The sequence below is a fragment of the Numenius arquata genome, chromosome 2, assembly GCF_964106895.1.
Source record: "Numenius arquata chromosome 2, bNumArq3.hap1.1, whole genome shotgun sequence".
Classification (NCBI taxonomy): Eukaryota; Metazoa; Chordata; class Aves; order Charadriiformes; family Scolopacidae; genus Numenius; species Numenius arquata.
This window is the reverse complement of record NC_133577.1, coordinates 4889847-4915655: the sequence shown is the minus strand read 5'-3', so window position 1 is coordinate 4915655 and position 25809 is coordinate 4889847. Positions and strand designations below refer to the sequence as shown.

General features: G+C 38.4%; 1 protein-coding gene across 1 annotated transcript in view; it reads right to left on the bottom strand.

The window, feature by feature from the left end:
* Positions 1-25482, bottom strand: part of PDE7B (phosphodiesterase 7B) — a 186320-nt gene extending 160838 nt beyond the window's left edge. Inside the window, exons 1-2 of the mRNA XM_074163779.1 lie at positions 25304-25482; positions 25055-25169 (exon numbers count right to left, since the gene is read on the bottom strand). Coding sequence (XP_074019880.1) covers positions 25055-25075 — 21 coding nt within the window. The 5' untranslated portion in view covers positions 25076-25169; positions 25304-25482. The remainder of the gene's footprint in view (positions 1-25054; positions 25170-25303) is intronic.
* Positions 25483-25809: the final 327 nt, after the last annotated feature.

The following is a 25809-nucleotide window of genomic DNA, read 5'->3' as shown; positions in this document are numbered from 1 at the left end:
CATTGAACAGAGGTTCTTCAAATCCTTCATGCTACTGTACTTCCCACTGCATGTTATTTCAGTCTTAAAGTAAGCAATGATTGTGCCGTATTATAATTCTTTCTAATTTGAAATGACTGAGTGGCATGTAGGACATGATTTTCTTTTACTTACAGCCTGACTGTTCTTCTGAAACGGTGCATCAGGATCTCAGTGGATAAATGGAGAAGAGCAGGACAATTCAGCAATTTTTAAATGGTTGTTAATTTTTCTCTCTCTTTTTTTTTTTTTTTTTTTTTTTTGAGGAGAGAATTGTATTTCTGATATGATGCTGTGAAGACCTCCAAGCTTTTAGCCAAAAAACGTTGAGTACCTCTTAATGGCCAAAAAATGTTGAGAACCTACTAATGGCACAGGCAGCTGAGGTCACTGTGAAGAGCAGAACAGGTGCTCTGTCTTTGAGTAGACACACTCCTGGATGATTAATGACCGTCAACTTCAGCATGACTGAGGCTGAGGTGGCAGAACAGAATTGCTCTCAGCTGTGGCAAATGTTATAGTCTAAGGTGTTAGGAAACAAAACAAATGCTCCAATGCTTCTTCCAATTAAGTTTGCCCTCCAATTAAGAATGTGGTGATAAGTAACACAGAACCTTTTCAGAGGAATCTGTTTCCAGTTCTCTAGTTGATTTCCAAAGGAAAAGACGTCTTTGTACCCAGTTGAACAATGAATAATGCATGTGTTCCCAGACTATTCCACCTTGTTCCGTGTTATTTCTTTCCCCTAAAAAAGTAGGAACTTTTCTTGTTTCTACAGAGCTACATCTACCTCATTACTAAGTCTCTTTGTGTCACTAAGAAATGTGGTTAAACTGCAGTACCTGACTTTCCATTCCTGTGTCCGAGTACCCGACTCTTCACTCTGTCACAAACAATGAAGGTGACAACATTTCCTTCAACAGACAAGAGCAAAGTACATTTAATGTATATTTAAGGTTGTCAGTCACTTTGACTGACAGAGCGGGCTGCCAGAAGCCTCGACTTATACCTTTAAGAAGGTGTACATTTCATTCCGTTTGTTCAATCTACAGTGGGACAAGTACCACTGAACATGAATCATTTATGCTTGCCAGGATCCTGCAAATCAATAATAACCTTCTCCGAGCTGCTGCTTTGAACCGGGTGAGCTCATAAAGCTGTACTGAGTCTAAATCCACAACGGACATTGTTTAGAGGCTACGTAAAACAGCCATACGGCATTAATAAAATCAAGAAGAAAATGTTTTCCCTGGCATCTGAAGAAGCATTTGCCATCCGCTCATTCCAAAGGGTTTCTTTACTTCTTCAGAAATTTCGTACTGGAAGATCTTTGGGGAACAGCCTACTGGCACCAAAACTGTTTTAATAAAATAATATTCACAGAGTTCTCTGACAAGCATTGCAGACTGCACATACTTTGTGCCATTGCTACAACAAAGATCTGTAAAAAAAAAACCACCTGAGGAAGCAAACAATTTCTTTAGTTGAAATAAAAGGACAGTAGTCTATGAGACATGATTTTGCATGGGATTTGTAAGTACACCACAGTAATGAGTACCATAGCTAGAAAGAGTGAAAAGTCCAACCATCCTCTAGAGTCATTACATGTTTAGAGAGCAGCAATGGATGAACTAATTAAATAAACGTGAATTAGACTGGAGCCATTCTTGGAAAAAGACTTGGCTAATGACTTTGATGAGAAAATGTCAACATACATTTTCAAAGTGTTTCCAGCTTAAAAAAACAGGTAGTATTAATACATGCTCTTCCCTTGAGAAATTTCTGGACCAGTTCTTCAGACAGCAAAGACACCAAACAAGACCCTGTACTTCCCAGTTCATACCAAAGCTTAGCTACAAGTATTATCAGGTTCTGCTTTTTTTACGTACAATTTTTTTATGATAACACATAAGCATTTGTACTCACTCATAGCATCCAATTCCACTTACGCAGCCTCTTCCCTAATTAATGACAGCATACGAAGAAGACAATCTTATTAAGAGAATCATCTAGACCCAACGATTTCAGTAAAACTCTACCTGGATGTGCTGGAATGGCTCTTTTTGCAGGATTCCCTCTTCCATTTGCAACAGGCATGATCAAATTATGGAAGCTGTATTATCTTTCCCCCTTTAAACTAAACAGCACACACTTTCTCTACAGTAAGATCTTAGATTCTAATTTATTCCCACACATTAAAGGAAAAAAATAAGTATTGTGTGCAAACACTGTGTGTGTATGTATGTGTGGGAGGTATTTTGCAATGTAGATGCAGCTGTTGCTTTGTGAGCTGCAGCTAGTAAAACTAGAATTATGAGCTGAAGGTGTCCACTTTCAGGTTCCCCCTGTGGAATTACGAGGCTCCCTCACATTTTTGATCCTGCTATCAACAAATATCTTCCCGGCCTTCCAAAAATTACTTTTGTTTTTGTCTGGAGGTGATTTCCATGCAAGATGAGAAGCTATTCTATCGGCTGTGTGGGAAACCTGGATACTGCTGTCTTGCTGAATAACGTAACAGACAGAAATACTCTTTCTTAAGTTTGGGTTTGGTTATTTTTCCTTCAAAAATGCAGGAATCGGTCCTCCTTTCTCTGTTTAAAAAAAAAACATTAAGACTGTAGAAAGCATTTAAAAAGGAAAAAAAACAATGACCAGATTACTTCAGTTAAAACAAAAATATCCTCCCCACACCCCACACCCCCGTGAACCTGTATTCTGCAAAAAATCCAGCTTCAAAACCTTCGGTCTTTTTCCCAGTGGATCTCTGCCTGATTTATCAGGTAAGTGACGGCTCTGAGGATTAACCATTGTTCGGTCCCTGCTGCTCCCGCAGTGTTCCTGGGCTACCCTTCCTAATTTAGGGACAGATTGTTGCTTTGTTTCATAAATATGCAAATGGGCACCAACAGGGATTTCAGGATGAGATATACATTAGCTTTACAAATGTCTCAAACATATTTTTTAAAGTTGGTTATGAATTTATATCTGTTACTTTCTCAGGGCCCAAGTTCAGCTGATGTGCCAGCATATAAGAAATCTAAATATTTTCTTCTAGAGTAGAAATTGATGGGGGTTGTTTTTTTTAACAGATACATTTCTAAATAATACAAGTAATTTGGAAATGTAAGTCCCACACATTTAAAATCGGGAAAACCAGAGTAGAGGATGCTCAAATTTAGGGAACATGATTATTTGTCATCTGTAAAGTTTATGCCTCTTGAACCTTAGAAGGATTCACCTCTGATTCAGATTTTACAAATGACATTATGCTACTGATTAGCTGATCTGTTTACCCTTGAACCTAACCTGTCTTGGGAAGCTACCAGCCAGGTTAGGCAAGTAAAAACCAACTACTTAAATAGCTAAGAAATGGGAGAGGAAGTAGAACAACAATTTCACAATAAAAACCAGGAAGACAAAGGAATTTTGCCTGCCCGGCAAACAAAAGATGATGGCAACGACACTGGACAACAAATTGAAGTCTCAGAGAAAATATGGGAGAATACTTTCAGAAAATCCAAAACAAGGATAAATTACTTTATAAATTAATGTTATACCTATTCAAAGCATGAAAGAGACGGAGGCATGGACACATACTGATTGCCATGTAGAAGTATTTGTTATACAGAACAAGAATCCACAGTACTAATTCACATTTGAATGTGTCTGGGAGTATATCAGAGTTACAGCCCTAGCATTAAGTAGCCAGTAAATGTATATGAAATATACACGTTCTCAAAGAACTCTCAAGCATACAGGAACAGAGAAATAAAAGAGGTTGAAATAATCAATTCTCATAAAATGTGAGACCCTGAACCCCTACCTGACAAAGTTCTTTCTCCTGTTTAAGGTAAGGCGTATAAAAACACACAAAACTTCAAACCCTGCCAAGCACTTATGATATAGCAATAGAGATACTTCCCTCTGCCCTTATGCAAGCCTTACTTCAAATAAACAGTGATATTGAAACGTGACTGAAGAAGAATGTAAAGCAAAACCAGTAAGACCTTATGGGCCCAAACAATAGGTAAAGGGCGCATTCGTTTTCAACTGGGCACTTCTTACACGGAAATATAGAAATGTGACGTGGCAACCATCAGTGTTAATGCAGCCACATGTGGCAAGTGAAATGGGTGTGCCTGGCATAAAATGTTATTGCTGGGTTGTGCAAATATGGTAAATGACAATATTTACATGTCATCTACAAATGACAACTATTAGTAAGAAGCAAGATAAATACTGAGCAGGTACTTTTTCCCTACCAGGAACCCATGAGAAATGCTCAGAAAGGAGACTTAATTCAAAGTTTACTGAAGTCGAAGGGCAACTTCCCTTGTCTTTTAATGGGCTTTGGATCTGTTCTCAAATTAAAAGTAACACTGCAGCTGAGAATAATAACCTTACCCTGAAGAAATAAGAACAGTTCATAGAGTAACGCACTAAAAATTACTAACTTGAAAATTACAAAGCGTATTTTCTTATTATGGAATGATTTTGTCTATTTTGTAGCATTCCTGTATTCTCCTGCCTCTGGCAAACAAAGCCGATACCACTATACTGTATATTCAGCACAGCAGATTTCTCTATGTCAATGAACTAACCAGGAGCCAAATAAGAGTTTAAAAGTCTAGTATAATTAAAGATTCTTCAAGATGACAAACACAGCTGCGCAAGGACCACAAATACGATACGTAGGACTTAAAAGCTTTTTACAGCTCTAGTATGAAAAGGCTGGCTCATTAAGAACTGGTAAAGTCTATCACTGTCAGCGTCAAGTCTGACATCAAATATTCACTGAATTCTCTTTTCCCAACCTAGTATGAATACAAGCCTGTTGCCACTGTATCATTTCAACAAGTAATAATTGCACTAGAAAAATGAAAAAAAAAATATTCTGTCATACACATGTACTGAGACTTGATCAACACATTTAGAATATTTAGAGTTTGTCAAACTGAAACGCTTCACAAAAACTGCATCCAACCAATCTGTTGACTATTTAAGAGAACACTATTTACACAGAACCTTGTAAAAACAACACAGCCTTGTAATTTATGAATTATTTTATAACTAGAATATGCAGCCACAGTTGAAAGGTTCAAATATTCTATTGATAAAAAAAACAGTGTAAAACTTGGACAAAAAATGTAAGCAAGCCATGTAACTTTGTAACAAAATCTCAGTTGGTGCTGATATTAATGTGATGAGGTTCCAATGTATGCCTGTGCTAAATTAAAATTTCAGCAGACTATATACATAGAGACAACACACGAATCAAAACATACTCATTCACTTCCACTGTATTGAATGCTGAACCAATTTTGATTGTTAAACAGAAAAGAAACATGTTTATAGCTTCTTGTCGGCTGCATCCCCTAACGGTGTTACAAACAGAAAATACTCCTTAAATTCAAAACCAAACCCAAGGTAATCATTGCCAGCAGGCGGTAAAGAATTGGCAAATGCAATGGATCTATATCTTGTAATGACCTTTAAGTAGTAAGTTAAGCAGTCAGCTCGTCACCTAAATGGGTGATTTCCTTCAGATTGTAGAATCATAGAATGGTTTGGGTTGGAAAGGACCTTAAAGACCATCGAGTTCCAACCCCCCTGCCCTGGGCAGGGACACCTCCCACCAGACCAGGTTGCTCAAAGCCCCATCCAGCCTGGCCTTGAACACCTCCAGGGATCGGGCATCCACAATGTTTCAGATAGTCATTTTTGGTAGCGGTACACTAAAAATATACCTATGCCACAATACTGAAGTGCCAGAATGCCACATTTTACAATTTCCACAGACCTATTTCTAGTTCTGCATCTAAATTCTCAATGCCTTGTACTGGTAAGAAGTTTCTCAGTTGATTAGCCCCACTGAAGTCAAATGAGGAGGTTCCTAACAACAGGAGTAAGCACAGTACAGCAATTGGCTTAGAAAAGAGAAACTGCCTGAATAGAAAAATAATTTTTACTTGAAATTAGAACAAATCCCACTAAAATTCATTGAAATAATAGATGTAGAGCTCTACATTACTGGAGTGTAAAATAATCTTGTTGAAAGATTCCTTGCCCTTTCTTGATCAAGATAAATCCCATGGGTGACTATTAACCAAATGGGGCAGATTGGAACATGTCAGGAGATTTAATAAGTTTTGCAGAGTTTTGGTTCCTGTTGTTGTGTTAGTTCCTCATGGTTATTGTGATATTCTGGCTCTGTTGTAGTCCACAGGAGATTTATTACAGAGCTCATTACATTAATTTGCTAGACTTTAATTAAAATATTAATTAAAGATAACTGTAACAAGGGACCTGGAATGTGTTCCATGTGTGAGATGAGTTTCACAAAATGACATGTTGCTTCTCATCTTCAAATGTAGGCTCTTAAGGAAGGCTACCACACAAAAGTAGGCTTTCTACTATATCTGTTGATGAAGAAAACATACTGGGGGTTCCAAGGTTGCTCCTAAACTGAGAACTCTTTAGACTTTTTGCCTTACTTGTAGTGAATTTCAAATTGCATTTGTTAAGAGTCCTAGAAGTTTTCAGGGATGTAAATCTCTGAATTAGAAGTTATGATTCATTAGTAGTTAAAAAAAATGGCAGCAGTAGGCTATTAGAGCAGAGTGCGTGCAGCTGATGCTTCTTTATCTCTTTTATATAACCCTGTCCCTCTAATGCAAGCTATTAATCAATGGTTTCAGAAATATTCTCCCTTGTGAATAAATCTAGCAAACACAGGCAGCGGTCATGCTTGAAAAAATTAGAAGTTGTAAAGGTAAATGGTGTGCGAATTGCAATGTGGCTTCCCCATGGGTTCCGCTGTCTTTGGAGGAGCTACAAGTAGCAATGCCTGGGCATGTGCACACACATAGTTACACCTAAACAAAATCAGGCCTTCAAATTACCCGTAGTAGAAATTATTTGGAACATCATAAGCAATGGAGCACCTATTAATCTTCTAAAAGCATAAATACTGAATGAAAGACTATGTTAGATTTGAAACATTTACTATCGTGTTCCTTTTGAACTCTAACAGTATAGTAATGAATGCGCCAGAAAAATATCAAAGCACAGACAACCTGGAATGCCCAATAAGAAAAGGGTGCCTTATTGAATGTGAATTAATGTATAAAATGCACTGAAACAGAATTTGATCTAACAAAAGCAGCAACAGCCATGTCACAGAATACGCTCAAAATATTCTGAAACATAATGGAAATTAAGTTTAAATTATCTGCATTGCTTTGCTAAAGAACTGCAGAAATATATTTCTATATTTCATTGAAATAATTTGTCAGCTTGGCCCTCTCCGTTATAGAAAACTTGTTAATAGGAGCAGGTTCTTCCTGTTCTTTTCCTAAATATTGGCATTTACATTTACTGCTGGTGCTTGCTGATGGTCCTATCACATCTGTGGGATTTGGCACAAGTGTGTCATGTCTACTGCTCAGGGTCACAGGGTGGTTGAGGTTGGAAGGGACTTCTGGAGGTCACTGGGCACGTAGTCTGCCTCTGTCTTCCTAACACCGTCCATCAGCTATTTATACAGAGTGGTAAGATCTTTGTCAAGCCTTCTGTCCTCCAGACTGACCAATCCCAGCTCCCTCAACCTCTCCCTGCATGACAGATCCTCCTAGTCCTTATTCATCTTTGTTGTGCCTTCACTGGACTCACTTCGGTAACTCCAAGTCTTTCTTATACTGGGGACCTCAGAACTGGGTGCAGTGCTCCAGATGTGGCTTCATAACATGGATCATTAATAAGCTATTAACCTGTAATGATCTCAGTAGAAGTTGTCATTAAGGACTGTGAATTAAGAAGACTACAAAGTTTTTGTTAAATCAAATTAAGGCTGATGCAAAGGTAGGCTCACAACGTTATCTAACTCAGCAAGCACACACCAAAAAGAGTAACTTCTAAGGAAGGTACAGTTTGAATTATACAAGAAGACTAATTATTTCAATTGTATTTTTGCTATGAAGCAAATATAAAGGTTAACATCTAAATTACTGACAAAAATATGACATCTGAAAAAGATCCGCACTTCATTAGCTAATTTTAACATAAAAATATTGAGATATCAAATTATGCAACAGTTAACCAGTGCAAATATCTAATCTTATTTTTGTAGGCTTACATTGCTTCTCCTCTTTCGTTTGCTACACTTGACTATTCTTTCAAATTAAATGACCAAACCGGTGTCTTTCTCTGTGCGGCACCTTGATTGCACAGCAGTTGGCACAGTGGGGACGGCAGGGGGAAACACTTAGAGCTAACTGTAATGCAAGTGCATACATAGAGAGTGCAAACATAGGAAAAAATGTCTAATGGAAACAAATATTCCCTTGTCTTTCATGCAGGTCTGTCTTTAGTTTTGTGTTTCAAAGGAAAGCCAGACTTTGTTACGATATCATGACACAATTCAGAGATCATCTTTGACAAAATTTGGGGAAAAAAAAGGAAAACATATTTTGTCAAAATAGATTCACTGGTCTACAAAAGTATTGATCAGATTATTTCTGTTATTTGCTTTTTACTGACGAATATAGAAGTAAAATCAGTTTATCTGACAAATAGTTCCATACGTCAGAATTAAGCTGTTCACTAGAGAAAAAACTTTGCATCAAGAGAAACCATACCAGATGAGAAAAACATCAAATCAGGTATCTGATTGCCAGGAATAGGTAATTTTGACTTACTCACATTAAGATATAAAACATCTGTTTTATATCTTGATGCCATACACGTTGGTGCTGGTGATGGAAAATTTCTTCCTGATCCTGTGGAACACAAATCCGTGCTTTCAAGATTTTTTTTATATTTCAAAGATAATGAAGCAGACGAAGCAAGATAAAAATGCTCTCTGCAGAATGCAGATGCTACAGGGAAGCATTGCAGCTTTGAAGGAGATGGCTCCTGTGGACTGGTCTTGTGGCAAGTGGCTGACAACGGCCATCTGGCATCTATATTTGAATTAAGAGAAACAGTGTTCCCAAATAGCTATGGAAAATGCTAATTTGACATAATTATGATATATACAGAAACCCGAAGGTAACAAGATATTATGGATACCTCCGATTTTATATGCTGTTTTTACTCTGTACTTGAAAATCAGCACTTCAGGCTTCCTACATGTTGTACTAGAAAAGGATGTTATGGATCAGTGATTTTTTTTCTTGTAGTATTGAACCTATGCCTGGTGATACCCATTTTTACAAGAGTTCTGCTCAGTTCATTCATGTAAAAATTCCCATTTGCATTCCAAATTATCTTTCTGCTGTAACAAATCCATTTATGAAGATTTAATAAGAAGGTCTCTAAGTAGGTCTGAAAGGCTAACCAAGCTAATTGTAATATTGACCTGAATATAGATATATATTTAAATGACAGTATTTTTATATTAATGTACTTGCTCTAAATCTTTACTTCATAAATTTTCTTCAGACTTTTCATACTTCTTCCTACAATTTTTAGAAAACCTTATATCTTAGGGAGCAAACTCCCTTCCAGATATTGTCCTGATATGAAAGGAGCATATTTTTTTTCCTCTTTTAAAATAGAGAAAATTAAGATTGTGATCTGTGATTTTCTACATATCAGTATTAAGGATCAATATGGAAGGATCAAGTATGAGTCAAAGTCTACTGAATTTGTACTAAGATGATTCACCAGCGTGGTCTGCCTCAATGGCACCACTTCAGTTTTTCTGTATTCACCCCTGGCATTTGATTTATTGATTCCTTTCTTAACCCTCACTTTAGTCGACATTAATCCCTGAGGTTACTCAGCAATGTTCTTCAACTGACCATTGTAACTCACTAGTACAGGACTTGCCCCATCAGGAGAAAAAACACCCTCTCTCAATAATATTAGGTAGACACTACTAATAAAGAGCAGTGATATACCCTAGTGTATCAGACGACCTCAGTCACCCATGCCATGGGTAGAACAGTCCCCAGGGATAGCCAGCGAGGGCTAACAAAGGCCACCAATGGCACCGCTGGGTGTGCTTGGCGAGTCAGTACCTACGCTGTGAGGCACAGCCAGGCAGAGTTCTCCTCAAGTAGCGGCCTGAAGGTGGGCAAATCAGGGAGCACCCTTGATTCACAAACAGTCTTCAGAAGTCTGTGGAAGACATAGCTCAACAGGTCTGTAGACTAAACTTCCAGCAGGCAGAAGTACAATTAGAAATTCACTATAAAAATGAAATTGTGGAAACTGAGTTGCCTTCCTGTTTTGTGTGTTTTTTTTTTTTTTCTTTTAGCAACAGATATATACCTATATTTATTCTGTGTATTTGTTACTTCGATAAGATATTTCTGTTTATGAAGAATGACAAGTTTTGCTGTGCAAAAACAGCTGCTGCTTGTCTGCTTTTGGAACAGACAGTGAGAGAAAATTCCAGGCTGAAATCAGTCTCTTAAGGTATTAGAACAGCAAAAACCTGGAGGAGTCTGAGAATACAAATATCCGAGTCTTACTGAGTGTTTGGTTTGTTTCCTAGCAGTTAAATGACTTCCCAGCACTTAAACTATTCTCTGCCGAGCTGCATTTTTTAATCAAGACTTCCTACATCATAGGTTGATACACATAATGATCTTAAAGGTCCCTTCCAACCTAGATGATTCTATGATTCTATGACAATAACGCACAGGTAATATTTCAGCACGGCTGGTATGAGTGGAGGTACAAGAATAGGGAAAATAAAGAATGAGACAGACTGCAAAGACTAGAGGCATTGTTGGTTGTCAAACACTAATAGTCCGGTTTGGTGTTTCTGAGAGTGATGTAAAACACGGGGTAACTTTTGCCCATTCCTTCCTCTGGAATTCCCAATCTACCAAATGCCACCGAGGCAGAGCAGCTTTCCCTGGGCCGGCTGCCAGCGCTGGGAGTGAAGCTTGCTGAAAATAATTCAGTGCCAAGAAGATGCAAAGGGCAATCACTTAAAGGGAAAGACGCCACCAGAGGATTTAGCACAAGCACAAAAAGACCACAGCAGCAGTGGGAGAGAAATATATATATTTTTTTTTTATTTTTTTTTTTTCAAGTGAGAGCTAAGCGACAATTGCAAAGCAACCGCTGCAGTTTCTGGAACTTATTTCATTAGTTAAAATAATTTCAGGTGCTGCAGTTTCTAGAACTTATTTCATTAGTAAAAATAATTTCAGGTGCCTGTAGGCAAATTTATTTTAAATTTGTACTGATTTCTTCAGAATGATTAAGAAGCTGGAATGTAGACAGAGGTGTAGCCTGATTTGCTGATGTTCTAGTGACAAGAAGATGAGATAATTGTGCCAAACTCATTTATTTATGAACAAATGTTTGTCGGGAGATATGGTGAAGGCCACGTAACTGCAGTGTTAAACTTGTTCTATCAGAATAAAAGATAGCAAGGGAAGACATTAAGAATGAGACAGATACCAGAAAGACTTGAGCTGTTGGATGGTTTGGCTCTTCAAAATTAAATGCAGTAGAGATTAGTTGCCAGAATATCAACATAGAATTTACGTAAAACACATAAACAAGCAAGGCCAGGTTGATAAAAGAGGAGAGCAGGATTTTTCTTGTTATCAGACTTGGATATAAACTGAATATAAAATCACGAAACAATACTACTTTCCTTATGTAACATAAATGACCCTCTTCCATACATGGAAGATTGCCACAAAGCCAACCAGACTTCTCCTTGCATATATAAGGCGATTTTGTTTATACCTACTAAGTTTTCCATACCATACAGCTTTTCAGGACCCCTTCACAGGGGTCCTAAACATCCAGTCATTGATCTGGTCTATCATCTTGTGAGTTTCTGTTAGATCCCATTTTTTTTTCCACATCTGTATTTAATAACTCGCAAACAATTAATAATTAGAATTTTTTATACTGTTATAAAATTCAAAAGTATATATAAATATTTCAAATCCACACCTATATTCTGTCAGCTTTCCAAAACAACCATTGAATAAATATTTTATAGAATTTCCAAAAATTTTATGATAATTGAGTAATCAATTACTGGTACTCTGAGCTGGTGTTGTCAAGACCTGCAGAGACATTGGAAATCTCAGTATTCAAATGCTCCTATATGCAAAAGTATTCACATCATTAAATATATTGTTAGACATCTAAAACATTCAGAGTATTTAAAATCACCATTCTCCATATGAAAAAAACAAAACAAAACAAAACAAAAACAAAAACATGGCCATATGGAGGTTCAGATTGGATATTAGGAAGAATTTTTACACTGAAAGGGTTATCAAGCATTGGAATGGGCTGCCCAGGGAAGTGGTTGAGGCACCATCCCTGGAGGTATTTAAAAGACGGGTTGACATAGTGCTTAGAGACATGGTTTAGTGATGGTTTTTATCAGAGTTAGGTTGATGGTTGTACTAGATGATCTTAAAGGTCCCTTCCAACCTAGATGACTCTATGATATTACTGTTGTAATTATTACTATTGTTGTATTAGTATTATTCAGGACTAAATGCTCAAAGAATGTGTGAATAGTCCAGATATTCACACGTAATGAGAAGTCACAAGGTGAACCAGGGAGGTTAATAAATATTCTGGAGTAAATAAATAATGATCCTCATTACTTCTTGTTTCTAAAGGTCAAATCTTTATGTTTTCAACACCCTCCTCATTTTTTTTTTTTCTATTTTATCCCTCATCCTCAAGAGTGGATACTTTCCCATACTGCTTAAACTAGGACTGTAGTATCTGTTGTATATGACTTCTCAATCATTCTCTTTTAACCACGTGACGATTTCTTTGAAGAATCAGAATAAATACATCTTGCACTTAGAAAGAGAGTGTTGAGGAATACGATAATCCTCAGTTTCTTAGCAGCTCATTTTGAAATTTCACAGAGATGTCTCGTAATACAAACAATCTTTATCCTGATGCTGGAGACAGCCTTTATGTCACCAGAGTCATATGGTCAGCTATTGTAAAGAAATCCATGTAAAGCTGGATTCAAGCCCCCGAGTACCATTGATGTTGAACAGATTAAATAATTTTTTGGGCAGCCAGTGTAAAAATACCAGAGGTCAAAAGAGCCAGACTTGATGGAAACAAGGAGAACAGTGATGAAATAGACTTAGTATCAGCAATTTTATAGCCAGCATTTGTCCTGGTTGGAGGAAGGTGCATTATTGCAGACATTTAAGATAGCAAGATAGAGTGCAATTTTTCCCTGTCATGCTCTGTATCCACCCTTTCCCGTTTCTTCCTCCTCCACCCTTTTGCTCACTATCTGCCCACGCCCTGCCCGCACAACGCGAGGCAGAGATGGGGCTTTTGGGTCAGGGACAACAAATTCTCTGGGGGAAATTCTGCTTGGAGCATTGGATGTGGCCAGTGATGCTATGGAGAGCTGTGCTGTTATCAGAACCATGGGAAGAGATGATATAGAAGTCTCTGCTGTGGGGGTGCCTATAGGGAACGTAGCCCCAGGTTATGGAAAGTTTCCAGTCCTGCCTGCTGAAACCAGCCTGTGCTTTGGGTTCAGCGGGAGGCAGGTAAAGTTTGCACCCAGTGTGCGTATGGTAGGTGAACCGAACCCTTAATCTTTATCACTTAAAAAAAAAAAAAAATAAAATCAAATAGATGCTTGAAATCATTCTATCCACAGTTTAGGAAGAACTCCAAATCCCTAAAATACAGAGCAATTTTCCAAACAAACTCTTTTATGAAATGGCAAATTTCCATAGTAGAAGGCTCTGTCAACATAAACTACTTGTACAAATGTTTGGTTGTTCTACAGTCAAATAACTAGATTCATACACAGAGAACGGAAGACCCAATTATTATATTGAAACACTGAATAGTTTCTGAGCTAATAAAAAAAATATTTCTGAGTTAGAAAATCTGGAGCGACAGAAGCTTGAATCTCCAACTCTTAAAAGGTATATATGTACAGATAGAGAAGCCATTTCCAAAAAGTAGCCTTTAGTGCATTTATGTTTCCTGAGTTTCTGTGGGGAATAGAGATGTCTTACTTAAATGAGTCTTACTGATCTGATCAATGTGTCACATACAATATTTTCATCCTCTGCTGGTCCTGCAACACACTTTGCAACATCAAGCAGTAGCCTTAAATAATCTCTTAGCTCAATACAATTTTTCCTAGGTTAGCATTTCATCTGGTATGAGTCTGAACATGATATCATTTTCCTATCTGGGATCCAAAGTCTCTGAGACCGTCTCTACTTGCCTTTCTCCCTTTCACTCTGTTCTAAATCATATACAGGAACATTTCTGATGTTTTGTGATAGCCAAGCATGTACCTTCCCCTTACACCTGCCTACGGTCTGCCTTAAGATGATGCATCGACTTCCTGTGACAACCTGCTCAGAGTTCAGAAGGACAGTACAGTTGTAATGGTCCACAATCAGAAGACAAAAGATTCTCTTTCCTTTGATATTTCACTTTTTTTTGAAATTAGTTAGATATAAAATTTTTTATCCCTAAACACAGTAATAAGATAAGTCAGTTCTCTGGTCTTTGGTTTTCTACTCTCTACAGAAAAAAGGAGACTTTCAAAAAAAGTGAGAAAAGAAAAAAAAGGCAAGTTTTTAGAAGTAGCAAACAGTTGCTGTGGATGTAATATAAAATATGGACAGGAGAGTAAATATTGCATTAAGTGAAAGCTCAAGAGTTTAAGGAAAAAGAAAACACACGTGCCTATGAGTTTGAGAAAATTATTCTACATTTCTGAATAGTGGTGGATGTAAAATGTTTGCCCCAGAACGCATCCCCCAGTTCTTCTACAGAGTAGACAGCGGGCTGAAGATAACTGTGCCTCTCCTAGTGAACTGAAAATAGCATTAATTTTAATAGAAATGATATTATAATAAAACTCTAATCAGTAACTTTTTTGGCTATTTCTATTCTTACAATGTCCAACCTTCTTGAAAACTGTCTTACCATTTTGTTGAAGTCTACCATAGCGGGGCTGATGTGACATATTTGACATTTTGATTTTAAAGAATTCCGAGAATCTCACAAATAAAGCAAAGCCAATGGGAGGAGCTCCAGCAAGGCCCAGGTTTCAATATGAGCTCCTGCAAACATTTTGAAGAAGTGGATAATTTTGCAAATTCTGAATTTGGTCTATAAAAGAATCTTTTAAGGACCAAAAAGAAAAAGGACTTTAAGTTCTTTTAAGGACTGAAAAGTGTTGGAGTGACCAAGTCAAACTAAAACTTTTATTTTAATGCTTCTATTTGTAAAAATAATAATTGTAAAGTCTCTCTTAAAAAAAACCCTAACTTTTTCTTTTTTCATCAACATGTTGAGAAACATTCTCTTGCTAAATTACAGTTTTCATTAATGAATCCTTTTATACCAGACTCTTCTAGAACAGTGGATGCCATTGCATGTATGAAGCATGGAAAACATCTTATCATTTCTTATATCATACGTGATAATGTCCCAACGCAGGTTGACTCAGTCTCGTATCTGCCTGGGCTAAGAGCAAGGCCATTCCCTTTTATATGACTGACTTTCCAATGAGTTTCTCCAGCCATGAGGTTCATGGGCAAGATGCAGAGGAACATTAATTAGTAAACCACCAGTGTGCTCAGCAAGTACTTGACTCTGAAAGGCAGTGAGGGCAGTTTAAGGGACCAGCTGAAAATTATACTGCCACTGGTGATTTTGGTAGAAATATCTAGTGGTGGACTGACTCTTCATAAAAGTTTTCCTTATCTCCTTATTGCTGAAATCCACAGGTATCTTATACCTCAGAACCACCTTATCACTCTCTACAGTGCACACTATTTGTTGCCAGCACAAGCAAATCCATAGGGTGACAAACGTGAGGGCAGAATATGTTGAATCTCACCTCCCAACAGGAACCGCAGGAGCAACTGCATTGACAGCGTTAGTCATATTTAGCTTTTTCATGTAAATTAGCTAAAACAATTTTTTTCTCTCTGCTGCACTCAAGTGGCACTCGGGTGCAGAATTCAGTGGTATCACAACTGAGATCCCAGTTTGCCACAGAGGCTGACTTACAGTAGCGACTTTATAAATTAATTATTGTCTCCTCTATTTGCAACATGGACAAGAACTCCCTGGTTTGTTCAAAGGCATTAGATTTGCTCGTGCTGAACTGAATAAAGTGTAAAACAGTTTAGGTAACAAAGAAGTTGTTAACATCAGATAGTGACTAATTTTCTGCCTGCTACTAGGAGAAACAGCATTAGTTCCTGTGCCAGAACCTATAAATCAGTGTGGCGAAAAGGGAGTTTTCAGGCAAGTGTTCTGAGGAGAAAACGAGGATCACAGAGAGTCAAAAAGGAGAAATGCCCCTTTAAGAAAAATCATTCAGAAAATGTGTCTAGAAATTGAGTAGCTCAGAGGCTTTTGAAGTTCTCCTAAAATCAGAGCCGAAGAAGGTCAACTGTCAAAGTGATGTCAACAGCTGACAGTTAAAGGGTGGCTACATAGCACCGAGACCTCTCTGCTAATTGTCTTCTGCATTTTAAACACCTGCACTTTTGGAGACTTTTTTAGAGAATAGTTTGTTTATTTGCAAAATAGTTTTCATCAGCTACCATAAAAAGCTGCCATGCCAAACACAGATCGACATTAAATGCTTTTTGCCTCATGAAACGTGAAATAGTTTTTACTTATGCTTAGAAAGCAACAGAAGTCTGCTCAGGCTTGTTCACATTAATAGCAAACATGACTAAAAGTTAAAAAAGGATTAGCCAAGTGATGTTTTGTGTGTTTTTAAACTAAACTGTGAATACCAATTTAAAGATTCTAATATAGTGAGACCAAGCTGCAGTCACATTATTAGGAGGTCCACATGAACGTGAGGCTGTCCCCCAAGAGGCTTTCTGACCATCTGACATGTTCAAACATCATAATCCTCCCTTTCTCACATTATTGGATTTAAAATAATGCTTGCTATGGTGTTAAAGCAAAAAAAATAAAAAAAAAACCAAAAAACCCAAAACAAACCAAAACACCAAACAGAATCCCATACTCCTTTACTCTGCTAGAGAAGCTCCCTAAAGGGAAGGATGAAAAGAGTAACAACACATCTGTGGTGCATGTGCAAGCCTCTTTTAAAACAAGCTTGTCCCACAGATGAAAAACTGAAACCACACAAGAAATTCTTAACACGAAGAAATAAGCCCTTTAGCGCTATATAGTTATCACATAGATGAAGCATGGAGTGCTGTTATTTTTTCCACTTATTTCCAAAATAAGAAACAAAGGTAGTACTAGACCTTTCAGGAGGAGGGTGAGAAGAGGATTGCTGAAAGATTTGGAAATTCAAAGATTCAGTGATTTTTGAGCTTTCAATTCAGGTGCTATAAAATAAAAAGATCTAAGCAGACTTTTCAAAATGGTCACTGGGTTGGAACCAGATTTTCAGTCACTCTGTGCCCTCTAGCAGGCACCCAAAGTGAGGACTGAGACCTGGCTGCTTGGAAGTAGGTTGGGAATTCTGTAGCAGCATTCTGTTTCCCCCTCAAAACACACCTGGGCTTTCCTCTTAAAACCAACAATTTGTTGGAACAAAAGCTGTTTGGGAGGAAGTACTCATTAGGACAAAACAGCCATTAGAAAGCTTTTTCAGATTCAGGACAGAACTCCTGGAGCTGCAGGTGGAGATCTGCCTGGAATAACCTTCATGGGCCACTTCAGCAGTGGAGAAGCTCTGGTTTCATGCTGGGGCTGTGGGCTCCATCTCCCAGGCCCTAGGAAGACAGAGTTCAACCCTTGGGAGACACTGCAGTGGTTGTCCACCCTAAGAAAGCCAACACAAGCAGAGAGGGAACTGGAATGTTCTCCCATACCCTCTTGAGAGCACTGCCCACAGGCTGGTGGCTACTTCTGTCTGAGGCAGAATGGGGAAACATTTCCCAGGCAAGCTCTTGGGCACTGCAATTTTTCAGATCTGGCCATTTAATTTAGAGACTAAAGTGAATTCGAACTTCTTTTGAAAGCTTGACCAATTCTATCAGCTTTGATGATGATATATAGCACGAACTTCACTCAGCATCCTCATGTTGCACTGGTTTTTGTTACCGTGCTATTACAGAGGTTATATTTTGGTAGTGGATATTATTATTATTATCGATACAGTTTTGTGGTTCAAAGAAACAGGATGTTACAGCCTCGCTGCCTGAAAAATATCTTGTGACACAGTGCAGTACATGTTAGTCCCTAAACAAAATTACTGTTCCCCTGTTATTCCTCTCCTCAGCTTTTAAAATTATTACTTCCATAGACGTGTCATTAAAGCCGATCATGGTCTATACTGAAAACTGCCCCCTCTGTTTTACAAATACATACACTTTTGCAGATGCTAGCACACAAACTAAAGATTAACTGTGAGGCTGGGATTTCAAATAAAACCAAGTAAATATATATTTTTTTTTTCTTTGAGAAAGGGAAAGAGAGAAGGGAGGTTTAGAGGGTGATGGAAGGGAAAGGATGCATCTCAGCTTCTGCGGAGCCATCAAAAGCAGCCTGATGGTACCACAATGCTGAAGAAGTTGTGGAACACTGGTACGAAAGAAGTATGGTGAAATGCTAATGAGGCTAAATTTGATCTAACTGGTGAATAGGAGTGCTTATAAGACCTGAAAGCACAGTGGGTCTGATCTTCCACAGATATAAACCGATGGACTCCTATTAATCTCAGCGGAACCACACCATTTTACACTCTCACACACCAAATTCCGAGTCATCTTTTCATCTTTCAGTCGTTCTGCTTTTTAAAGCAGCCATACAAAAACAAAGCAGCTGTGCACCTGAGGAATTTGCTTGGTGAGGAAATACATTCCAGTTTTATCTTTCTAGCTGGGGCTTACAGTTTTTCAAGAAAATGAAGCTTTTTTTAATAACAGCATTTTAGAATTTGGAAGATATACTATACTCTTGGTATAGCAGTTCTCTCTCTACAGTATATTATTTCCTGCTTTATTTAGTATTGTTAGGGAATTTTCAAGAGGGTTTTTTCAATAACGGTGTCCTCAGATCTGCTAAAGCAGAAGCCAACTCACTGTCCTCCCAAGCCTTGAACAGGCAAAGCTCCCTTCTCTCCTTTGCTGACGTGTGCAAGTTCTCCTTCATTAATCAGAACTAATTATTGTTTTCCTGGCTGTCTTACAGTCTTCTAATGACCATATTGATTAAACTGGAGATACACTGCCTAATTAAATTTATGATGGCCGTTCTGATGCCACTTGAACATTGTTAATAATAGACACTCGGATATTACGTCGGTGTGTGAAACAAATGCCCATGAAAAAGTAAAACAGAGCCAAGTCATATCCCAACATTTGAAACAGAAAGGGGCAGTTGTCAGTTAACACAAAGCCAGAAATATGTTTTCTCCATGAAGAGTGCATGTATCTGCTGTCATCTTTGTCTGGGTGTCTACATGAGGTCTTCTCCTCCTTCCCAGTAGCCTGGTATGCAGCCATCCTTCATTCTACCTAACCTTCTCAGAGGTTTAAAGCCAAGTATAAGTAGCAAGTTGAGGGAAAGACAAACCCAAACCTCAAGTTCTGCACATTTAGTGCACTTTAGTGTGCAGCTGCATACACAGGGGAAGCTCACAGCACCGCTACACCCTCAGTTTGTGGTGGAAACTGGTGCTCCTCTACAGAAATATTAAGCAGAGTTCCTAGTTCTCATTCTAAACCAAGATCATCACATATAAAGTGGAAAAATAGTTATAGCCTTTGGATGACAGCTGAATGCTTGGGCAAGTATTAAGTACATGTCAATATGTGTAATTTCTAAAGCACAACAACTACCTGGGAATCGTCATCCCTCTTCCCAAGGGATGAGTCCATGTCCATCACCCCGTGTTAGGGCAAGCACCAGAGCTCAGCCAGTCTTTGCAAGCACTGTAGGACGTGTACTATGGCAAAAAGATTGGGTAGGGGGAAAGAAAGGGAATAAGAACACGAGAGTACAGGCCCTTTCTTTCAGAAGGAGTAAAGGGTAATTTCCAAAGGGAATAGAGGTGATTACACGGTAGCTCAATATCATCCTCCACAAGTTCTCTAGTTGAAGTTGAGGTTTCTTAATTTTGCTTTTAAAGATGTATATTTCTCTGAGCCATCTCCAAGTTGCTACATATTCAGTCAAAACTTCCCTACCTCCCACTTTATTCTTGACAGGTAATGATCGTCCTTTCCAAAACATCTTTCCTACATCCAGATGGGTTAGTATCATAGACTCTGCTATGACAAACCATGTAGAGAGCTGTGTACAAGTCCTGACAGCAGTTGCCTCATGTGTGGGGTTTTTTGCCTCCGTGACTATTAGCTAAACTTAATTTGATGGGAGATTTTGTGCCCTACTTTCAAAAACCTTACACTGCTGGCATAAATACATGCCATAGTGAGATATTAGTTGGTGAGTTTTCTCATACCAGAAATTTTTGTGGGTAACTACTATAAACCTACCAGCTACAGAAAAAAAAACCCACCTCTGCAACTACCTTCTTCTAAATATTTGTTTCTTATTTTTAAAATAACCTACTAAAAGGGAAATAAATCTTGCTGTTTGTGTCTGCATGCAATTCTTTAGCTAAACTATAACAAATTTACCTTTGTGTGTGACTGGGAGAATCCTAACTGCTCATTCCCACCTACTAAGAGGGAGAGATCATCAGCTATGTTTATCCATCCAGGCAAACTGGATGTCTTATTTGGCTGGATAGTAAGCTCGCAGAAGCATATCATATGCCACCATAAGACCATGCGGCTTAAATAAGTAACTAAACTGAGTTCTCATCCATCCTCACTCACAGCTCCCACAGGGAGGAAGAACGGCATAAGAAAATCAAACTAAATAGGGCCCTTTCATTAGTTTAATTTCTATAGTTCAACACTGTTTACATGATAAAATGATAGCTATAGATTTTTCACTTGTCTAAGAACAGAGCAAGTGAAAAACGTATATCAAAATTGCAGCATCAATGGACTGCAGATACCACACTATTAAATGTGTGCAAAAGAAATGCTTAAATCATTTGGCTGCTGGGGTTTTTTTTGTGGTGTTTTTTTTTTTTTTTTTTTTTTTTTTTTTTTTAAGAATTATGTCTGCCCCAAACTTTTCGCTAACCCTTTTGCCACTGAATTGGCCTCTGGAACTGCTCTCTCTTCTGTCAGATCTGGCTTTGATTTCTTAATTTTCTACTTTAAAACTGGAGGCTCTCACTAGCCCAGATCTGAGCACTGTGAACCACAGTCTGTTACAGGAAAACAGAAACAACAAGTTCAGAGCTTCAAATATTGTTTTCTAATGCAATTTTCTTGGAATGGCGCTGTAGTAAGAATGATAGTAACAATAAGATTAAATGTGCTCTGAACAATTTTCAGGAAGATCCAGAATTCTTTTTGCTAAAAAATCTTTCAGAATTTGACTTTGCATTTTAAATGCCTATAAATTAAATAAATAGTCTCAAATATAACAAATACATTCTATCTCTCTAGTATTTACACAAAGCTAATACTTCAGACCTGACAAATTCCTACTACTGTCAGAAGACATTATTTGATTTCCACTCATTTACTGTGAAACCACAGAAAAAGATTACCAGCCACCCTCATCTGATTCTGTAGGTGGTGCCCGGCTTTGTGGCCCAGCTTTTCAGCTACCATTGCTCATCTTTAGCTGCCTAAATTGATGCACCTTATGTTGGCCGGAGAAAGCAAAAGCATCAGAACTTGTGAAGTGCTTTTGGACACTTTGGCTGCACATATGTGTCCCCCAAAGCCCCTAGGGTATAAACTCTAAATAACATCAGCTCCACATCCTGAAGCTTGTGACCGAAAAGTGCAATTTTCACACTAGTTGTAAAGCCAACGTTTCACTGAAAGTGTGAAAACTGATGTCCCTGCAAGGGTAAGCCTGTTTTCTGGCTGAGGAACAAGAAAAATGAATCCTATAATTCCAACATAGAGAGTCCCATCTCCTCCCGCATCCATACTGGGCGGGAGGAGAAATACTGAGCCATCATTTCATTACAAAACACTTAATTTTGTTCTGGCAGCTGGTAGGACCCCAGCTGTCCCTTTCACTTTCACCCTGTGGCAAACACATGGAGCGCTGTAATAGTTTTAAGCATGAAAATGCAGAAGAGAGGAACAATAGTGAGTTGCTAAGGATGCTCATTTACACAGGATGTCTTCCCGGCTGCCCCAAATGGCTTGTTTCTCTGTTAGCCCAACCGCCTCAAGAGCTTTTGGCTACATATCTAGCTTGATCACAAGACAGCTTAGGTCTTAAATATTTCTTATGATTAAATAAAGAGGTGTCGAGTTTTAGTCTGTTGACAGTAATGGTTTCGTTAGTAGCTGGCATTTCTGTTTCATACAGCTCCCATAAAGGAAATTACCAGTACAAGAGACATTTTTTCCCCTATGAGACTGAAAAATTACAAGAAACCCATCTATACATCATAAAATACCAATTTTCAGACCATTTCTCATTAAAAGAAGCTTTAACTATTGGTGGAAGAACCATAGGGTGAGTGAAAAGGAATTGCATATGATTGAATGTCTCAATTATACTTCATAATAGCAATGAAGACACTGGAAAAATCAGTCTGCTTCAGTGACCTACCTAGAGGTCTGGTAAGGGCAAGCAGAGGGCTTGGTTTCAGAAGGGAAAGGCATGCAAACAGGGAGGAAGGGGAGGAAACAGCTGCTTTTATAATGGTGTATTTATGTAGTAGTTAACTTTTTTAAATAGTGAACTATTTAACTCTGTAATCTGCAATACATTGGATCAGACTCAGCAGAGTATGCCTTACTCCGCTGCAGTCACTGGAACTCCACTGGTGACAACTCTTGTCCACCTTACAGAAATGAACTCAGAATGAGCAGCCATTCGTACTACATGAAACTTCTGCAATACAGACTTTTTTTTTTTTTTGAGATAATGTGACTGCGAATGTCAGTAAACTTTGCATCCACTGCAGAGAAGCCAACCATGAATGGTATTTTGTGCTTGATGCTGAAATGAAGATGTTCAGAGAAAGTATTGCAGATGAATTTTCCTTAAAAGTAGAAAAACAGTGTCATTTCCTCAGCTGAAGTCCACTTAGCGTATTTACTATTTGTATCACCAGGAGTAGCTGCTAAAAACCACAAATGCAGCGAAGTGTAGATTACAGAGCATAGAAGCTAAGTTTCTCTAAAAAAAATGTTTATCAAAAGTGAATCATTTAATTCTAGGAAATGATTATAAACAAATGTTTTACAGATTGTCTTTTGGAAACTTGGTTATCTTCATGTAGTTACAGGTTTGTTCCTTACAGAAGAGGCTGTAGCCCCTATAGACTGGGGCTTCTCCTTAATCAAATTTACTAATTAATCATCTAACAAAGACTACATTAACCTTTCTAAACTTGAGGCTAGAGAAGCAGTGATTTAGTTTTGGAAAACAGCTGGCAGTTCATGTAGTAAGACTTTGGGGAGGGCTGGGAGGACAGAATGGTTTGGAGATTACAGAATAACAGTTCAGCTAACAAAGCTTGACTTGGGGTTGTTGGATGACATGAAAAAAACATATCTTCAAGTATTCCCAAAGAGACAGGGCACCAAGGAGTTTATCTGTGACAAGCCCCTTTGTTTCTGCAGTCCTCAGTGAAGATACAGCAAAGGAAATGGAGGAGCTGCAGTTATGCATTTGCAATACACAAAGTCCTTGTTTTCCCACCAGGCACTGCAGACGAGCAATTGTCCATTCACAGCACATAGCACATCCTCTGCATTTCAGAGCTAATATTTTTGCAGTCCTTAAGCTAGCATGCCTCAGCCCGGTGGAGTTAATTTTTGTAACCCTTTGAGGTGCATTGCATGAGGTAGGTGTGCTTATATTCTATTCCTTGTTATATGAATTGGTTTGGGTGTTGTTTTTTTTTTCCCAGGTATCATTTTTAAAGTTAAACTAAAAGATTTTCAAATTGCAGAGGTTTTTTATCTACATCAACATCTGAAACAGCTGTAAAAAATCTCATGTCACAAATTGGGGAAAAATATGAAGATTGTTAGTCATTGAGCATACCTGTACATTAATCCAATTAACAACAGGCTGTGTTGGCTGAAATTATTTTTAAAGATCGCTCAAACACACACACAAGCTCTGACAAGTGGCTCCTCCTCTTGTATTTTAGAATCATGCTCCTAAAAACAATGTTAGTTTTATGCTAGCAGCTGCTTTCGCTTCCTGCAGCACACCCTGCTCACTGTAACGCTGCAACCCTCATTCAAGGCAGATCCCTCGCTCGGATATGAATTGAACCTATCTGCCATCAAACAGATGCCAGGCTACAGGACTTCAACTCCCAAGCAAATTTCCACTTTTCCCCCTTTAAGAAGCAAAAGCTATCCAAAAGCTGGTGTTGATGCAAGACCACCAGCCCCCTCCCTTCCCGCTGTGGATCTGCTTATAAGTTGAAGTGCAGGCTGCTTCTTAATTTTGAACTTCTGAACCCAGAATTAGTAAAGCAATCTTATCATGTATTAAAAAAAAAAAAAAGAAAAAAAAAAAAGATGTGGTACATGCACTCCTGATGTTGTTTTCTGCTTGATCTGTTTATTCCCAAGTCTTTCTCTCTCTGCTCTAACTCTCAGACAAACTCGCAGCCCCCTCAGGATAAGAACGAGTTTCTGCTTTCTTCTCCCTTCATCTCAGCCAGCCAAGTCCCCAGGTCCCCTCTCCTGCCACAGAGCAGTAGGGAAAGGTAGAATAAAAAGCAATCACACTTTCCTTGGTGGGGTCAGAAAGGAATACAACAACAGATTCTTTCTGCAATCTCCTTTCGCCATCAAATGGTTAAACCAACATAAGTTAAAATTCTCATCTAGTTTGAATAAAGAGAAAAAGGGAGGAAATTCAAAAACCGGTTGCTGTAGTAACAATCACCAGTAAAAATCTTTTTCTACCAAATAATAGTATTATCTCCCTCTCCCCCTCACAATTTCAGCTCCCCTTTCAAAAATTATCATGCTGCCTCTTTTAGATTTGCTGTACATACCTCAACCATTAAACAAGACATTTAACCATAGTGGCAGTTCTGTGACCTTTGAATGCCGTGAAATCTCTAAGCGGTGCAGCTTGTTCATGAAGACTTGTACTGCAGAATCCAGCAACTGCATCCAGGATTAGGAATAGAATTAAGTAACGACAGCAAATAAAAATAAAATTAAATTAAAAAAAAAAAAACAAAAAACAAAAGGAAAAAAGAAAACCTCCCCAAGTCCCCCAACCCAGCCGATAAAACCACCTTAAGCAGCGAAAAGGCTCGGGAGGAGAGAGTGCACTTTTCTGGCAGTGTGAGGGCTGGGGTCGAGCTGAGCTTGCTGCAGTCTCCCTGCCTGCGTTCGTTCCTTCGTTCCCTCTTTCTCTTGCCAGCCCAAGGCCGAGCCGGGCTGGGAGGTGCTGTCAACCGCCCGCCACGGGCGCGGGAGAGCAGACCAATCCGCACAGCCAAGCCTTTTCTCTTTTTTTTTTTTTTTTTTTTTTTACTGTTTATGTTTCCTCATTTCGGGAGTGACGTCAAAGGGTTTAGTTTTTCCTCTGCATGTGCTATTCATTTTAAACGGCTGCTATGGGAAGAATGTGGTAGTGATTTAGGCAGGCTCCCCTGCTTGAAAGTCATAATTTATCTATCCTGGATTTAGTTTAGGAATATTTTGTGATGAGAGGTACCAGAATGATCCAAAATACCCTCACAAAATGGGGAAGGGCTATGAAAATGCTTATCTATATTGAAATGTTCTTAAATACACT